Genomic DNA, 15,856 nt, shown 5'->3' with positions numbered 1-15,856 from the left:
CATAAAGCTTTGTTAGCCATCGCGTGCACTAAAAAGAGCATTTTGTATAAATAAATAAATAAAGTATATACATGTATATATATATATATATATATATATATATATATATATATATATATATATATATATATAATATATATATATATATATACAGAGAGAGAGAGAGAGAGAGAGAGAGAGAGAGAGAGAGAGAGAGATTACCGGTTTCCCTTCTAAAAGTGGGTGCCTCCAAAGGGGGGCGGGGGCGTAAGAAAAACAGCACTTCAATCTATACCATATCCGTATTTTTAACTGCTAAAAATCAGAAAAGGATTAAAATACTAAAACACACACACACACACACACACACACACAAATATATATATATATATATATATATAATATATATATAATATATATATATATATATATTATATATTATATTTACCCTGATAAATGATAAATGACCTTTTCAGTGTTACTTAGTTTGCTTCTGTTTGCCAGCCACTGCCGAGCAAATCATATTACTATCACTTTTGGCGGTGGGGTGGACTATATGTATATATATACATATATATATATATATATATATATATATATATATATATATATATTATATATATATATATATATTAATAATCCTTTTGATTTTATATTGCTGGTAATTTTAATCAAGTTGTAGGTGCTAGACAAAGGATATTTTTTTGCATTACTCAATTTTACTTACAGTTTAATTATCAACTTTAGCCAGCGATGTAAACAAGTCTACTCGTTACCAGTAGAATGTGATTAATTTTTTTAATTTTTCTCTTATTTTTACGGGGTGGGTGGTTTACTTCATAGTAATATAGGTTTTGACCATTTGTTACATTGCTGCATTGACATTGATTAACATGGAACTAGTACTTTTAAGTTTAACACCGATGCACCTTATTCCATTGCAGATTTACTCCCAAGAAATGTTAATTCTCTGAGAGAAGAAATGTTTGCTCACTGTGAAAGGAGTGTTCTTTTGTGCCCAGTCACGTATTTGTCCTTTAGGGTTTAAGAACTGAAAAAAAAAAACTAATAATAATAACAACCTGGTAGCTCTGAATAGGGTAAATACTAGAAAATGATCTAGAGGCATATGGTCAGCATCTCCATGAATGTGTTGTAAGAAGCAAAATGTAAGAAATTTAGTCCTTTATCTCTGAATATACTATACGAATACAATGCACATGCCAAGAAATGTATGTGCTGTTACTGTAGATATGGCTAGCGTTACGTCTGTGCCACTATATCAGGAGGGCCGGGGGACGGGGCCCAAAAATTTATGGAAGTACATAATATTATTTTCTCTGTTTATCAACGTACTTTGAATAACATCTAAAGTGGTAGAAGTGCATAGACCACATACCCCATTTTTATTGTTCTAAACTAAAATAAAATTTTGAAGTATTTCATCTTTGTAGTATAGACCTGTGTAGCAACGACATTTATATAAGAAAAGGTCCAGTTTTGGGAAAAACGACCCTGTTATAGTGGATAGTAGTACGTACATGTGTCTGTCAACTAACAAAAAATGTAATTATGGTGTAAATTTGATTACAGACCACAGGATGTTATGACTGAAACAAAAGTGATGTGAATTCTGGCATCTTTGTTTCCAGTGCGTAAGGGAGTCGTTTGTCGCGAACTTCACTATCATCACCAACTCCCGTCCCATATCTAGTTTGTGTATGTCAGTCTGTCGCCGTGATACCTACCTATGTGTGTTTTGTGAAACTGAGTCTGTTCCAAGTATTTTAATTTCGTGATATGAACTGTGCATATGATTTTACTGTGCATTATAATTATTAGAGAATCGTTTGGAGACGCCCTACGTATCTAGGTAGCTGAAAATTGATGGTTTCTCCGTCAATCAGTTAGGCCAAGTAAAACTAGACTCTCATGGAATTTAATTGGCCGTCTTCCGCCAAAGCTGACGCTGGTGGGTAAGTATTTGGTAGCCTAATGCAAAGCAGCAGGATGTCGTACTAATTCATATATTTGGACTGACCTAATGAGAATTTTCACGCCAAATTTATGAACCATAATACTTACTATTTATAAGTGACTGGCCCCGGAGGCGTTCCCAGGGTTTTGGCACCCGGGGTGGGTTATTCCAGGCTAATATTCCTTTGCACCCCCTCCCCATACCAGGCTACCAGCCGAATAACTTGAGAATTTTGAGAAGGAATGAATATATAGCCTTTTTAGTTGATACCTTGTAGGCCTAATAGGCTACTTAAACAATAGGCCTAATAGGTAGTACGTTGACATTTCATTCTTAGCCACTTGTACTTACTACCTAATAGGTATATGCATATTGTAGGCAAGATAAAACAATATGCGTATGGTATAAAGAAAACCAAAACCTACGATTTCTGCCTCAGAAATCACTGAATAATAATAATAATACTAATAATAATAATAATACCTATTAATGGTAGATCTAGGGTACTTATCCGCGGCGGCCTAGACTATGGCAGCTGCGGTTTTTTCTATGCAGTTTTTACTACGAACAAGATTTTAAGTAATATTTATTCAGATGACTGTAATTAATCCCCCAGGGGCCAGTACTAAACATGGCGAAATAGTATATTGGACGGCCCAATCCCTAGTGGATGTTGTACCTATATCCGTGGTTACGTTCCTTGCAGTCCGTGCAGACTGCTTCTGTAGAAATACCATAATAATAATAATAATAACTATTGGATACATCAAACGGAGCAATTGGATATAGCTACTTAATCTATGAGCCTTTATGTCACCCCCCATCAAACCCGTCACCCGGGGCGGACTGCCCCACCCCCCCCCCCCCCCCCCCCCCATTTAGTATGCCGCTGATTGGCCATTGTATGCCTTGGCTTTGACCATGTGATTATTATAGTAGCCTAGCTAGCCTATTTGGAGAAAACCATTCTCTTTAGCTTTTTTGTGATAGGGCTATTGTGAGAAATTAGTATCACATAGGCATTCTTCTAAAGCAAGTGTACGGATCACATTTTTTTTATTATATAGTAGGTATGAAGTGCAGGCCCAAATGTAGAGATCGCTAACATCGCTGTTTATACATTCACCATTAGGCCTACTGTGGGTGGAAACCACCCGGCCCTTTTGCTTCCTCTGCCCTTTGGAATCGTGATTGGTTGGGGTTGGGGTTAGGGTCATATGGCCATTTTGTTTTCGAATTTTGGCATGTGACAAAACTAAAACTTTCACCACAGGAATGGTCAGAAGTGCGTAGCCTAAAGAATATCATGGTAGCAGTTGGAAAAATAGTAGTATTGCTTGAGAGGTTAATCTAAGTAATAGGTCACGCGTAACAGTTGCAAAGCATTGCTTTAGTATGAAGATGTGGCAAGGGCAGGCACAGGAATGCATCCTAGCCTAAACTTCCCAAAGTTATAGATGCTGAGTTTTAATTAATAGGGAACTCTGGCCCCAGTAAAACCCTACCAAAGTTGATCTTGACCACTGTCCCTAACCTTACCTGAGCTAACCTGACTGGTGTGCTGTGTCCCCTTAAACCCCCGGCCTAACTTAATTTATAGCACCATAATTGTTTCTACATAATATACAAACCCTTGGTCCTTTACAGTAGGAGGTAATTCTGTAATTCTTTGTGTTAAACAGCATAAAATGTTAAAATAACACTTTATCTATGCATCAGTATCATTAATCATTAAATAAATGATGAAAACCCTTACATCCAGCAACAATCTTGGGGGACCACAGGTGGGAACTAGGGGCTTTGGGTGGGGGAGACGAAAACAAAAAACAATTTGTCATTTTATGCACATTCCTGATTTCAGGAATATGCATAAACAGCATAAAATGTGCATAAAAGGAATGTGCAGAATGGCGCTTTGCGCCTTATCTGCATTTTGAAACATTATTGGCAAACACGTTTGTTCTGGCAAGTGGGAATTTTTGTGCTGCGCGCGCTTGCCACGGGTTACTTGGCCCTGGCTGCTCCGTTTGTACGGCGACGTCACATGTATTTTTAGTGTCACCATGGTCGTGTTGAGGTTGAACTACTTACAAACTGTACATAAAACAAAAATCACTATTCGTTATGACACAGCTTTCACGTCAAAAAAGGTTGTAGTTTTCCACAGGAACACTTGTAGAAGCTACTGCCATGATGACGAAGATAAAAATAGCCGTGCGAGAAAATGTTTCATATTCATTGTGTAAGAATGGATCATAGAGAAATAGGGAAGTAAAAAGGGTTTACCCTGTACATATTACATTCGTCATTTGTTTTAGTTATTATTTTTTAGTCTTGCCTTGAGTGCGCAGATACAGACATCAGTCTGTAGTTGACTTGGTGACAGACGGAGCTTCCAGGACATATTTTTTTTTTGCGAGTTTTTACATTTTTAAGTGATGCTGTTTGGGACTAATAAGCGTTTCCTCACTTAATGACTAGTATCTAAGAATTCTATATACTATTCTCCGTAACTCTAGATAACTACTTTTTCTATAAGCCCATGCGCCCTTTCGTATAAAATTACCCAATAGGAATTACAAGCTGCATAGCTAGGATTGTGGTTGTTAAATTCTTTAACAAGGTGGTTTGGCAGTAACTACCAGGCGGTAGGCAGGGAGACCCGCCTGGCTGGATGTAAATACATCAATTTATTTGCGGCTGTGACAGGCCGTCTTTGAGAGGACATTTGTTTGTGAGCTCTTGCTGTCTAGCTGTTAATGATGATTTCTTGGTGGGATCTCTCATTTATTGTTTTTAAAATGAATATAAGTACTATGTTTGATATTAATAATTAATTGTTACTTTTAATGCTTGGGCTTTGAAGAATTTACTGGGAAGAAACTTTGGAGGTTTGCCCTTTGTTTTTTTTTTTTTTTTCTCTCCTGGTATTCCCCCTTTTCCTTCACCCTTTTCGCTAGGTTATCTGACAAAAAGGGGGAGAGCCGCATGTGTGCTGATGTTTATGGGACCGTCCTCCTTTCGTTTCGGAAGGCGGTACCCTTTGGTGTGAAAGGAGTAGTTATCCTTCATTTTAATTATTTTATTTTTTCTGAAGGCTAACAGTGAGCGATAGTAGATTGCAGCAGTGGATGGTTGGATATCTCTTCGTGTTGCCTATTCTAACGCTTGGAATTGTATCCATGACTTGTTAGCATGCTGTAACATTGATCCTCGAGTTTGTGTATGGTTCCCCTGCTGAAAAAATTATATTGATATGCTCCTGTTATCCTGGACTTTCATCACTGAACAGGGTCTACTCAGCTGCCCTGTGTTTGTAAAGGGAACCTCCTCGCTTCTCCAGGTGCCTTCTCCTGAGGGACAGCGACATTTACCCTGTCACCTGGCAAAACCAGTCCTGGCTTCACAGGTGGGTCTGAGCTATGGCTCTGTCCCTTCTCTCATCCCGCACCTCTGTTCGCACCACTGTCACAACAGAGAGAAGATTCCTCGTCTTCTGTCAATTACAGAGAGACTTCTCGCTGTCTTGACACTTGGTCTTCCGATTCTCAGGATTCGAACACATGGAGATTGTGTTCTCCCTGGCTCTTTCTGTCCTTTTGGGTGAATTCCAGTCCACAGTCCATGTGGGGTCTTGCATTTTGGGAGCCTCGATTATGCATTTTGTTGAATTACACTCTAAATCCAGTCTTAAATGCTTGTTCCTCCTCGATTTCTATGGAAGTTGAAGAGGGGCCCCTCCCCAAGGATCGTTTAACAAAATTCGGGAGTCTAGCCGAGCTCTTGAATTCTGTGGAATTTTGGATACTCTCCAAGTGTTACGGTCTTCTATGATTTCCAAACACTTGTGCAAGACGGACATTCTCGATTATTGTTATTACAAGAATAGGGAGTCTCGCCGAGCACTTGAATTCCTTGGAATTTTTGGCGTTCTCAGAGTGTTTTGGTGTTCTGTGATTTCCAAACACTTGGGTGAGACGAGCATTCCTGATAATTGCTAATTCAAGAATTTGGAGTTTCGCCGAGCTCCTTGATCCCTTGCCGAGTTCTTGACTTCATCATGTTACTGAGGACTAGGGCGAGACAAGGCTCGCCTGATTATGTTTTACCATAGCTTGGAATCTTGCCGATTGCAGGAATTCTTACAAATTCTAGCACTCACTAGCGAGACGAGCCTTTACCAGCACAGAAGAGTTTGATCTTCAGTCTGGTTTGGGTTCTATGCAAAGCTTGGTACAGTATGTCAATATCTTGGTGCATGGTCAAGTCCCATCCTTGTGTCTAGGACCCTAGGGGCTGAACACATAGGACAGCAAACACAGTCCCTCTTTATTCATTATAGAGCTTTGGCCCTGAAGGAGAAAAGTTATTTGAGAAGTTATAGTTTTTTGTGACGATTACCACCCATAATTATGTGGCGGGGGTCTGCTCAGCTCACTCTACTCGGCTCTGCCAGCCCAGCTCTGCCAAGTTAAGTGCTTGGCTCTGCCTAACGGATTCTCTGCTCTTAATCAATGCGGTTCCTTCTTTCCCATGTTGCAGTCCTGGTGTTGTCTCATCAGACTATCGAGTTCCTCAGAAGGGGTCGTCGTCTTTGTCGTTGTCCGATGCCTCCTTCCCTCCCTCTTCGAAAGCTTTCTGGCCTAAGAAGAGGAAGGGCGCTGTTCATGGAACCGGGGCTGTGTCAAGTACTCATTCACAAGTCTCTCTGAGTGTATAACCTCCAAAGGGGGTCATACACCCAGTCAGTGGTGCAGGGTGAGGAGGGACCAGTTGCCTTGGTGACTCGGACCCACCTGTGAAAGCGAAGGTCAGCCTTGTCCCACAGGACAAGGCATCTGCAGAAGCTAGGAGGAGGTTCCCTGAGTAGTCCTCTTTGTGAGGTTCGATCACAGAGAAGACAGATGTGTAGCAAGACATGGCAAGTTCTTGCCAACTTTTGGGGCATTTAATTCTGCTCAACTCTCTCTCGCGTTGGCATGAACAAACCAGTTGTAAGAAGAATGCTTCATTTGGTGAGTGAAAACCTCTGCTCTCCCTTCAGGAAGTGTTTTTCTACCTTACCTACTCTGCATTGCTATCATCACTGCAAGTTCAGAGAAGAGTGGGCAAGAATAGTCAGACCTCCTCTTTTTTTTTCCTTCTACTTCCTGGGTTACACTGGGAGGATTGAGGGAATAAGTGGAACTCTACAGAGTCTACTCATTAGAGTTTGAATACGAGGGACTATGTTCCTGGTTCAATTTTACGATCTCACTGAATGTACATTCAGTCTGTTCAGGATAGATATTACCAAGAAGTTTGAACTCCACCTGTCCAGTGTTCCTGTTTTTGAGAACTACCATTTCGGAACGAACTAGTCTTTTTCAGTGTCCTGTTATCGCCATAGAAGCCTCCCTTTGGGACAGCTTCACCTTCGCTCTCTTCATTAGAGAATGATGGCGGTCTGTTTCCAGTCCTTATTCTTTTTCTCTTTTGAAGTGAAGAAGAATTAGGCTGGCACTTGATTAACAGGAGCCTACGAATATACTTGTATATTCTCCTTGCAACATGCGTCTGTTATCAGTTGCAACCAATACAAAGTAATAGGCGCATACCTGTAAGTCAATTCTTCTGGTATGCGACCAAGGCGAATAGTACCTTCTCTTAATTAACCTGAAACTCAGGACAGTCTTTCGGGCCTCTCAAGAGTTTCCAGTTTTGATTTTGAGATGCCTAGTGATATTGTTTGACAACAACACCACAGGGTTGCTTTCCCTCTTGTCTTGGTTAACATACAGATGCTCGAGTGTATCTGTAGTGCACTTGATAGCTCTGTAAGCTGAATGCATTCCTACATGGAATGTACTACCATGCAACTTAGCCTACGAAGTCTAGCAAGGGGCAGAGTACTGCCTTTTCATTGAGATATCATTTGTCTTGGTATTGTTTCTCCTCTTTCAAGGGTTCACTACTAAATACTGTTCAGGATTTTAAGCCAAAACCAAGTAAAATAATACCCTTTTTGAAAGGAAGCTTATTCTCGAGTTGCCCCTCTGAACTGAAGGCCTTCGTTCTCTAAACCATCTCCTCTATTTCTATTGGCTGCCTAGAATTAATCTCCACAGTTATCCTGTAAGGGGGTGGAGCTTCTTGATGCCAGAGATTTTAAAAGAAGGCAACTGCCGCTCCCTCGCAGACGTTCCAGAGAGGTCTCAGAAGTCCCAGACGCCTCTCACTTGCTGAACATTGCTTCCCCCCATTTGCTCCCCTGCTTCCTCTGTGTAGTCCTCTTCGTGAGGTTTGATCACGGAGAAGATAGATGCTTAGCAAAACAGGGTAAGTTCTCATCAGCTTTTACTGCATTTAACTCTGGTCGACTTTTGCTTGCGTTCACGCGAACGAAACGGTTGTAGGAAATGATTGCCTCGTTTAACAGAGTGAGAACATCCCAAGTTCAGAGAAGAGTGGGCAAGAACAGTTAATCCTCCTCTCTTTTTTCCTCTACTTCCTGGTTATACCGGAATGAACAAGGAAATGGGTGGAATTCTATGGAGTAGACCTGGTTATACCAGAATGAACAAGGAAATAGGAGGAATTCTATGGAGTCTACTCCTCAGAGTTCGAACCCAAGAGACTTAGTTTTTGGTTCAATCTTAAGATCTTACTGAACATACCGTACGTCAGTCTGTTCAGGATGGATTGCACGAAGAGATGTGAACACCTCTCCAGTGCTACAGTTTTAGGAACAACCAGTTCAGCTTGAAGTCTCCCTTTGGGAAAACTTCACCTTTGCTCTTTTTATTAGAAAATGAAAGTCTGCTTCCAGTCCTTATTCTTTTCCCTCGAATGAAGAAGAATTAGGCTGGAGTGCGATTTACAGTAACCTACAAATATACTAGTATATTTCTCTCGAGACATACTTCTGTTATCAGTTGCATCGTCTGAGTAGTAGGCACATATCTGTAAGTTGATTTTTCTGGTATTTAACAGATGAATAGTACCTTCTCTTAATTAACCTGAAACTCAGGACAGCCTTTTGGGCCTCCCAAGAGTTACCAGTTTTGATTTTGAGATAACTAGTAGTTTTGTTTCCCAACAACACCACAGCATTTGTATTTTCTCCAAACAGGAGGGTTTTCTTCCTTCCCATTTTGGTTAAAATTCAGATGCTCGCGTGTATCTTTCTTGCTCTTGATGGTTCTAGCTGAACGCATTCCATCAAGGAATGCACTACCAGGCAACTCGGTGTAATGAGTTGAGCGAGTGGTATACGACGGCTCTGCCTTGTTACTGCTTGTTCTTCGAGATTCTTTTTCGGTTTGTTATTGTTTCTCTTCTGTCGAGGATTAACTACCAATTCGAATCTCTCTGCCTGGCAATCACAGACTTATGTCTCTGGTTGGCTCAGAATTCTCACATAATCCCCATCTCTCCTGCACCACATTTGCTGTTGCAAGAATTTTCATTATGCTTGTTATCATCTTTCTGTTTACCCCACAGTTTAACAGAAGTCTGTAGCCTAGTCTTCTGTTCCATCGCACCTGTCACATCAGCTGCTGCGATGACACAGAATGATTTTCTTCAGACAATGTGAGTTTTGTCTTCTAATATGCGTACATTTCCTAATTCGTAGGGTGTTAAATTATTCCTTGTTCACCCTGAATTGTAAATGAATAACAGGAAACTTCGCTTGTTCTCCGCCCGACTAGCTCTGCTTCTGAAGTAAATAGAAACTTCCTCCCTGATCTAACCCACAAGAAGCAGTTCTTCAGGCAGTACAATCCCAGTGTTTTCATTACTGAAAGACTCTCCGCCTTCGTTGCAAGCTCTGACTTTCTTGCTGAGCAGCAATGAAATAGAGGAATAACTTTTTCAGTCCTCTGCATAACATTGTTCACCCCCCAAATTGAAAATAAATAACGAAATTCCTTTCCTGTTGCCTGACCTGCCAGCTCTGCTTCCAAAGCAAGAGGAGTTCCTCCCTAAACCAACCTTTGGTGTCAGTGCCACAGCAGTAGTTCCTCAGGCACTATAATCCTGTCTTCAAGGCTTTTAAAAAGGCTATTCAGCTCTTCTTGCAAGCATAGGCTTTCTCACCAAGGAGCAACGGAAATAGCTAGATACTTCTTTCAGCCTTATGTAATTCCATGGATTTGAACCAGCTTCTCGGGTTGGTGTCATTGACGGGACTTTTCCTTTGGTCAGAATTGTGAGAGTTGTTTCTCTGATTCTGTCGTGAAGAGGTAGGTCTAGATTCAGCCTGGTCTTTCTCAGGAAGTAGTAGTGTTTCTCCTCAGTCGGGGTTCAACTAGGCAGTCCCTGGTTATTGGCAGACTTGGCTAATGGCGGTCTGGTATTATGGTGCTTGTCCAGCTCCATAAAATCGGCAATTTGTGGTGTCATTACATGCAGTTGGTGAGTGTAAACTTCAACCCTGTTGCTTCTTATGGGAAATTAACCACCTTGGTACCAAGTTCCAATGACTGTTTTCAGCTTTGGTTAAGAAATAATCTTACATAAAAGAGCCTGGTTTGTATACCTAAGAAAAATACAAATTATGTACTGTAAACATTAGTATTTTTTCAAAACCCATTGCCATGCCAAATGGTTTATAGAATTTTTGATCGAGAGAGAGAGCTTACAATTACAAATCATCGTTATCTCCAAGGCTGCATTGTGCAATTTTCAAAAATATATTAAGATTATACAGAAGTCTAGTATGATATGTATTTGTATGTAGACATAATTATTGTATGACATTGAAACGACATATAAAAGATTTTGTTGACTTGAGAATAAATTCCTAAGAAGAATATTCAGTCTGATGGCAAGATATTGAGGAATGATGCCATATGAAAAGTCTTGGATGTTTCTTACATAGATGAGATGTTGGTGAAAGTGAGATTGATGTACTAGAATTGACATACCAGCAGAGTTGGAAGACTCAGACATACTTTATGAAAACTATGAGAGAGTATGCCAGAGATGAGTGGATATGTGGTAGACAATGCACAGGGGGGCCACAATATGCAGACTTTTCGAATCCCTTTGCATCACAACCTCAAATACTGGTGTTGGGATTTTTTTTTTACTTCACTACCAATTTTGATTTCGTGTTAAATAAAATCAGAAGATAAAACTGCATTGCAAGTTTGCTGTTGCAGTTATATAGATCTGATGAATATGATTTATACATGGATCAAACACACATATATATATCCAATGTAGCCCAAAGGAACACATTCTTGAGAATTTCACAAAATCCATGTTTGAAGGTGAGTGAAAACCGAGTATTTGAACAAGTAATTTCGTAGTTTATTCTATATTTTCTAGTTTACACTGAATACAATAGAAGTTGACAGACCTTTATATACAAAAACCGAAAAGGGGGTCGGGGTTACAGTTTGTTAATCTGGGTGGCATGTTCTTTAAGCAAAAGAAACTATGAAAGAGGATCAAGGTTTAATCTAGGATGGAGTTTTAAATTCCTTGTTGACTTGGCTTCAATAGAAATGGACTCCTACAGATTCCTTTTGCATTGATCAATGACCCTACAAGGAATTATCCCAGTAAAACAGCATGGCCTGTTTTAAGCCATTGATCCACAATGCTATTATTTGTTAAGCCTCTTGATATGGCATATTTGTGCTGAGAGCATCTCACCTTTAGTTCTTTTGATGTTTGACCAATATACAGTACCCAACAAGATATTAGGCCACTTAGCACCAAGCGGCCTAATATCAGTGGAATTTTGAAGGAATGGAAAAGTTATGAAGAAATTTTTTCAGTCCTTTTGGATGCTTACAGCATATAGAGAAAGGGGTGGAACTTAGACACTTGACAAAGAGAGTTTTCTCAGTCACTGGTTTTGACGTTTAATAAGCGGCTGCATATATTTTTTGGTCAGCGCTCCCACCGCAATTTTTACTTACCACGTATCACTGTATTGCCCCTTGTGACCTTAATATGGGCCAAGACGGTGACTTGAGTCAACAGATAATAGCTGAGATGTATGCATTGGAGAAATCTGGCCTTAAAACAAAGCAGTTTGATGCTGGGTTGCCAGATTCTGGCAACCCAGCGTAGAACTGAATGCCTCCTCGCACCCAGCTGATCCGATATCTGCTTTGTTTTAAGGCCAGGTTGCGTCAACACACATATCTACTATTATCTATTGACTCAAATCTCCGTCTTGGCTCATTTTAAGGTCACAGGGGTCAATAAAGTGATACGTGGTAGACAAAATTTCCGGGGGTTGGGGGGGGGGGGGTTGATAAAAAAATATATACAGGCTCTTATTAAACTGCAAACACATGACTGAGAGCTCTCTCCTTGTCGACTGTCTCTCTGTGCTAATGCACTGACAAAATTTCTTCCCAACTTTTTCATTCCTTCAAAATTCGACAAGATATTAAGCCACTTGACTATAAGCAGCCTAATATGTTGTCAAGTACTGTAAATCTTAATTATTTTATTTCTCAAAATTTATTTAAGTACTAAGTTAATACTGTACCCATTTTAAAAATGATTGATATTAACTTTAACTTAGTACTATTTAAATATATTTTGAGAAATGAACTAGTTAAGAATAGCCCAGCAAATTCAAACAATATTATGAACAGTATTCCTTGTAAAGAATGTAATAAGATTGATATTGTATCATTTCAGAGATTGCAAATAGTAAATGGCGAATGCCTTGCTTTACACCATTATTTAATTTTAGAGGTGGTTAATAATGTTAAAACTGGTGAATAACTTGATCTGAAAACTTTTTTTTTCTTTCTTTCTTTTTTTGCAGGATATCCCGGTGGGTGAGGTAAGGCATTTTAGACTACTGATGCTAAGAAGTGAGATTTTGGTGACTTGGTCCGTCGGACGTTTTATACAAGGATGAGCGTGTTTATTCATATTAACTACTTCCAATATCCTCACACATTTATTCATATCAACCATTGCAAATGTCTTCACTCATTTATTCATATAAATAGTAACCACAGCGCATAACCTTACAGTGTAGAACCGAAATAGTAATCATTATTTGTGAAGACCAGCTTTGCCTACTAACTTGAAATATTTCTTGATAGTTCTGGATAGAGGTATATTTGTAGTGTATGGTTTATATTATGTTTTGGTGCAAGTTTTCTTTGGAACTGGAAGACATCAGAACCTTTTATTATGTATCTTCTCCAGATTACTGTTTTGTATATTGCTTGTGTTGTGTTTTCGTTCCTCTTACAATACCATAGAAATGAAATTTATGTGTAGTTCGGAATCTCAGTTCTTAGTGGAAGGTAGTGAGTGTATTCAGAAAATTTCTCAGGTTTCAGTTCAGTTCTATAACGAAAGACGACATTTAAAGTAAATGACGGTATGGATGATGTCTTTTCATTTTTATTGCATTGAACGATTATGTTTTTATTTTTTATTAAGTAAGAATATGGACATTTCTGGATACACTAATAACGTGATTTTTAGCTGCTTCAGTTCGGAATCAGTAAGGTAAGTAGACAAGTTAAGTTTCCTTATTTCATTAAATATGGTTATTGTCATTGTAAATAAATATATATGCATGAATATGTATATTCAATGTATATATGTATATATATAAGCAAAATGATAGGCAGAAATCCAAGCGCTTTCGTCTTTACTAAGACATTGTCAAGGAACGAATGAAATACAGTTGGAAAGAAAGTTATCAGGTAAACAAAAAGATCAAGAATACCAGGTGGTTAATTGTCATCGGCGTTAGAAATTCCTGGCGCCCACGTAACCCGTCACAACGCAGCGCTATAACGCTCGCGTAGTCCAAATTAGTGGTTTTCCATTGAAAAGCATGAGAAGATACCTCATTCTGTAAAAGACAGCGTCAGATTGCGTCAGCAACGCGACGTTTTTAGCGCTTTGGTGTTTCGAACAGTAACCTGGACTATGTCAATATTTGAAAATCATTTTGTTATTTGGAAAACTTTAATCATGATCTATGCCCTGAGGCTATCAATATTTGTAAACGTATTGTGTATGGTGCTATGAGCAAGCCTTCTCCCCCCATTATACCCGTTAGATTTTCATTTTTTCAAGAAAATTGGAACGACGAAACAGTGCAAGTAACAAAGGCAGATAAGTCTAATGTGGTGGTAATAATGAATAGAAATAACTATGTAAATAAAATAATGGCATTGTTAAATTATACTGATACTCGAAACTCAGGTCTGATACTACACAGACAGTGAACTCCCCTTTTAATGAACAAATTAAATCCATTCTAAAGGGCTTGGACCATTTAATTGAACAGTTTACACCGCAATGCAACTTCCTACCTGATATGTATGATTTAGTCAAAACACAAAATCAATAATTCTATCAGATCATTAGTTCAGTGGGCTCAGTTACGTATAATTTATCTAAATGGCTTGTAAAAATTCTTACGCCTTTGGTAGGAAACATTTCTAACACGAATGTAAAAAACAATGTTGATTATATAAACAAATTGAATAGTTTAAATAAATTTGAATTTTGATTTTAATATGGTTAGTTTTGATGTTGTCTCTATTTACAAAAGTGCCAGTAGATGATTTACTTGAATTTTTGGAGGATGAATTAGAACTTCATAATATTCTCTTAACTGTAGCAAACTTCATTAGTCTCATAAGGTTATGTATCAAAGATAGTAAATTTTGTTTTAATGGGGAATTTTTTGTACAAAAGTTTGGCATGGCTATGGGTAATTCCTTATCTCTTGTTCACAGCAATATTTACATGGAATTTGTTGAGACAAAACGCTTACCTAGAATTTTGCCCCCAAAAGTTATATGGTTTAGGTGTGTGGAGATATTTTCTTTATTTGGCCAGTAAACGAAAATCTCCAGGAATTCCTTATTAAGCTCAATAATTTAGTCCCTTCAATAAAATTTACTGTAGAGCAAGAAAGAAATTGTAATTTGAATTTTCTTGATGTAACTGTCCCTAGAAATTATAGAAAATTCACCTTTTCAGTCTTTCAGTCTTTCGAAAATAAACTAACATTGCTTCTTTTGTTCATTACTACTCCAATCACCATCAAAATGTTAAATTCTCTGTTTTTTCTGGGATGTTCCTAAGGGCTTTGTGTCTGTAGCCCGCAGTTTATTGACGCCGAGATTAAAACTATTTATGAAATTGCCTTGAAACTTATATATATATACCCAAGGACTTTTGTAGATTGTGGCATGGAAGAGAGCTAGAAAAACATTTATTTAAGTAATGACAAACTGGAATTTAGTGGGCATAACATTCTAAAATTACCCTATGATGAAAGGTTTTTAGAAATTCTTAGAATTTTGAAGTTTTTTAACATAAATATTGTTTTCAGTAATATTAATGTCAAGAGTTTAGTAATCAAAAATTCTCCTAAAGACCTTCTCGGCTGCATATATGAAATTCCTTGCAAAAAGTGTGATAAAGTATATATTACGGACAATTAAACAGGTAAATCTTTTTCACAACGACTCAAAAACACCAATATTTGGTGAGAAACTGGACAAATATAATCTAATGCATTATTCGTACATATGAGAGATTTAGGTCATCCTGTTAACTGGAGTCAAGCAAGAGCCTTAATCCCATGCAGTGACAGTAAAAGGAAATATCATTCTTGATATTGTTTCATCAAGTCAAACATAACAGTAATGTTCTAAATTTAAGTCTTTGTTTATTTAAACTCGAAGCCTTCATAATGAAGAAAGTTGTAGATATTTATAAACAACGAAATTAATATATTCAGTTTTTTTATGTTTTGGACTATATGGATACGTTGCAGTTTCTGTTAGGGTTAAATCTATGTATAAGTTTGTGACCATGTGATCCGATAATCCTAGATTATCTCATGGATTTTTACCCTTTTTTGACAATTAACCATCTGGTATTCTTGATCTTTTTGTT

The 15,856-nt window shown here is 38.3% G+C and overlaps 1 protein-coding gene across 1 annotated transcript in view; it reads right to left on the bottom strand.

Annotated features, from left to right (window-relative positions):
• LOC135199647 (dynein axonemal heavy chain 6-like) overlaps positions 1-15,856 on the bottom strand; it is a 159,546-nt gene that overhangs the window by 58,998 nt on the left and 84,692 nt on the right. Inside the window, exon 24 of the mRNA XM_064227804.1 lies at positions 9-28. Coding sequence (XP_064083874.1) covers positions 9-28 — 20 coding nt within the window. The remainder of the gene's footprint in view (positions 1-8; positions 29-15,856) is intronic.

This window comes from Macrobrachium nipponense, chromosome 26 (assembly GCF_015104395.2).
Source record: "Macrobrachium nipponense isolate FS-2020 chromosome 26, ASM1510439v2, whole genome shotgun sequence".
In the NCBI taxonomy this organism is placed as follows: Eukaryota; Metazoa; Arthropoda; class Malacostraca; order Decapoda; family Palaemonidae; genus Macrobrachium; species Macrobrachium nipponense.
Note: the sequence above shows the minus strand (reverse complement) of the source record. Positions and strands in the feature narration are given on the sequence as shown.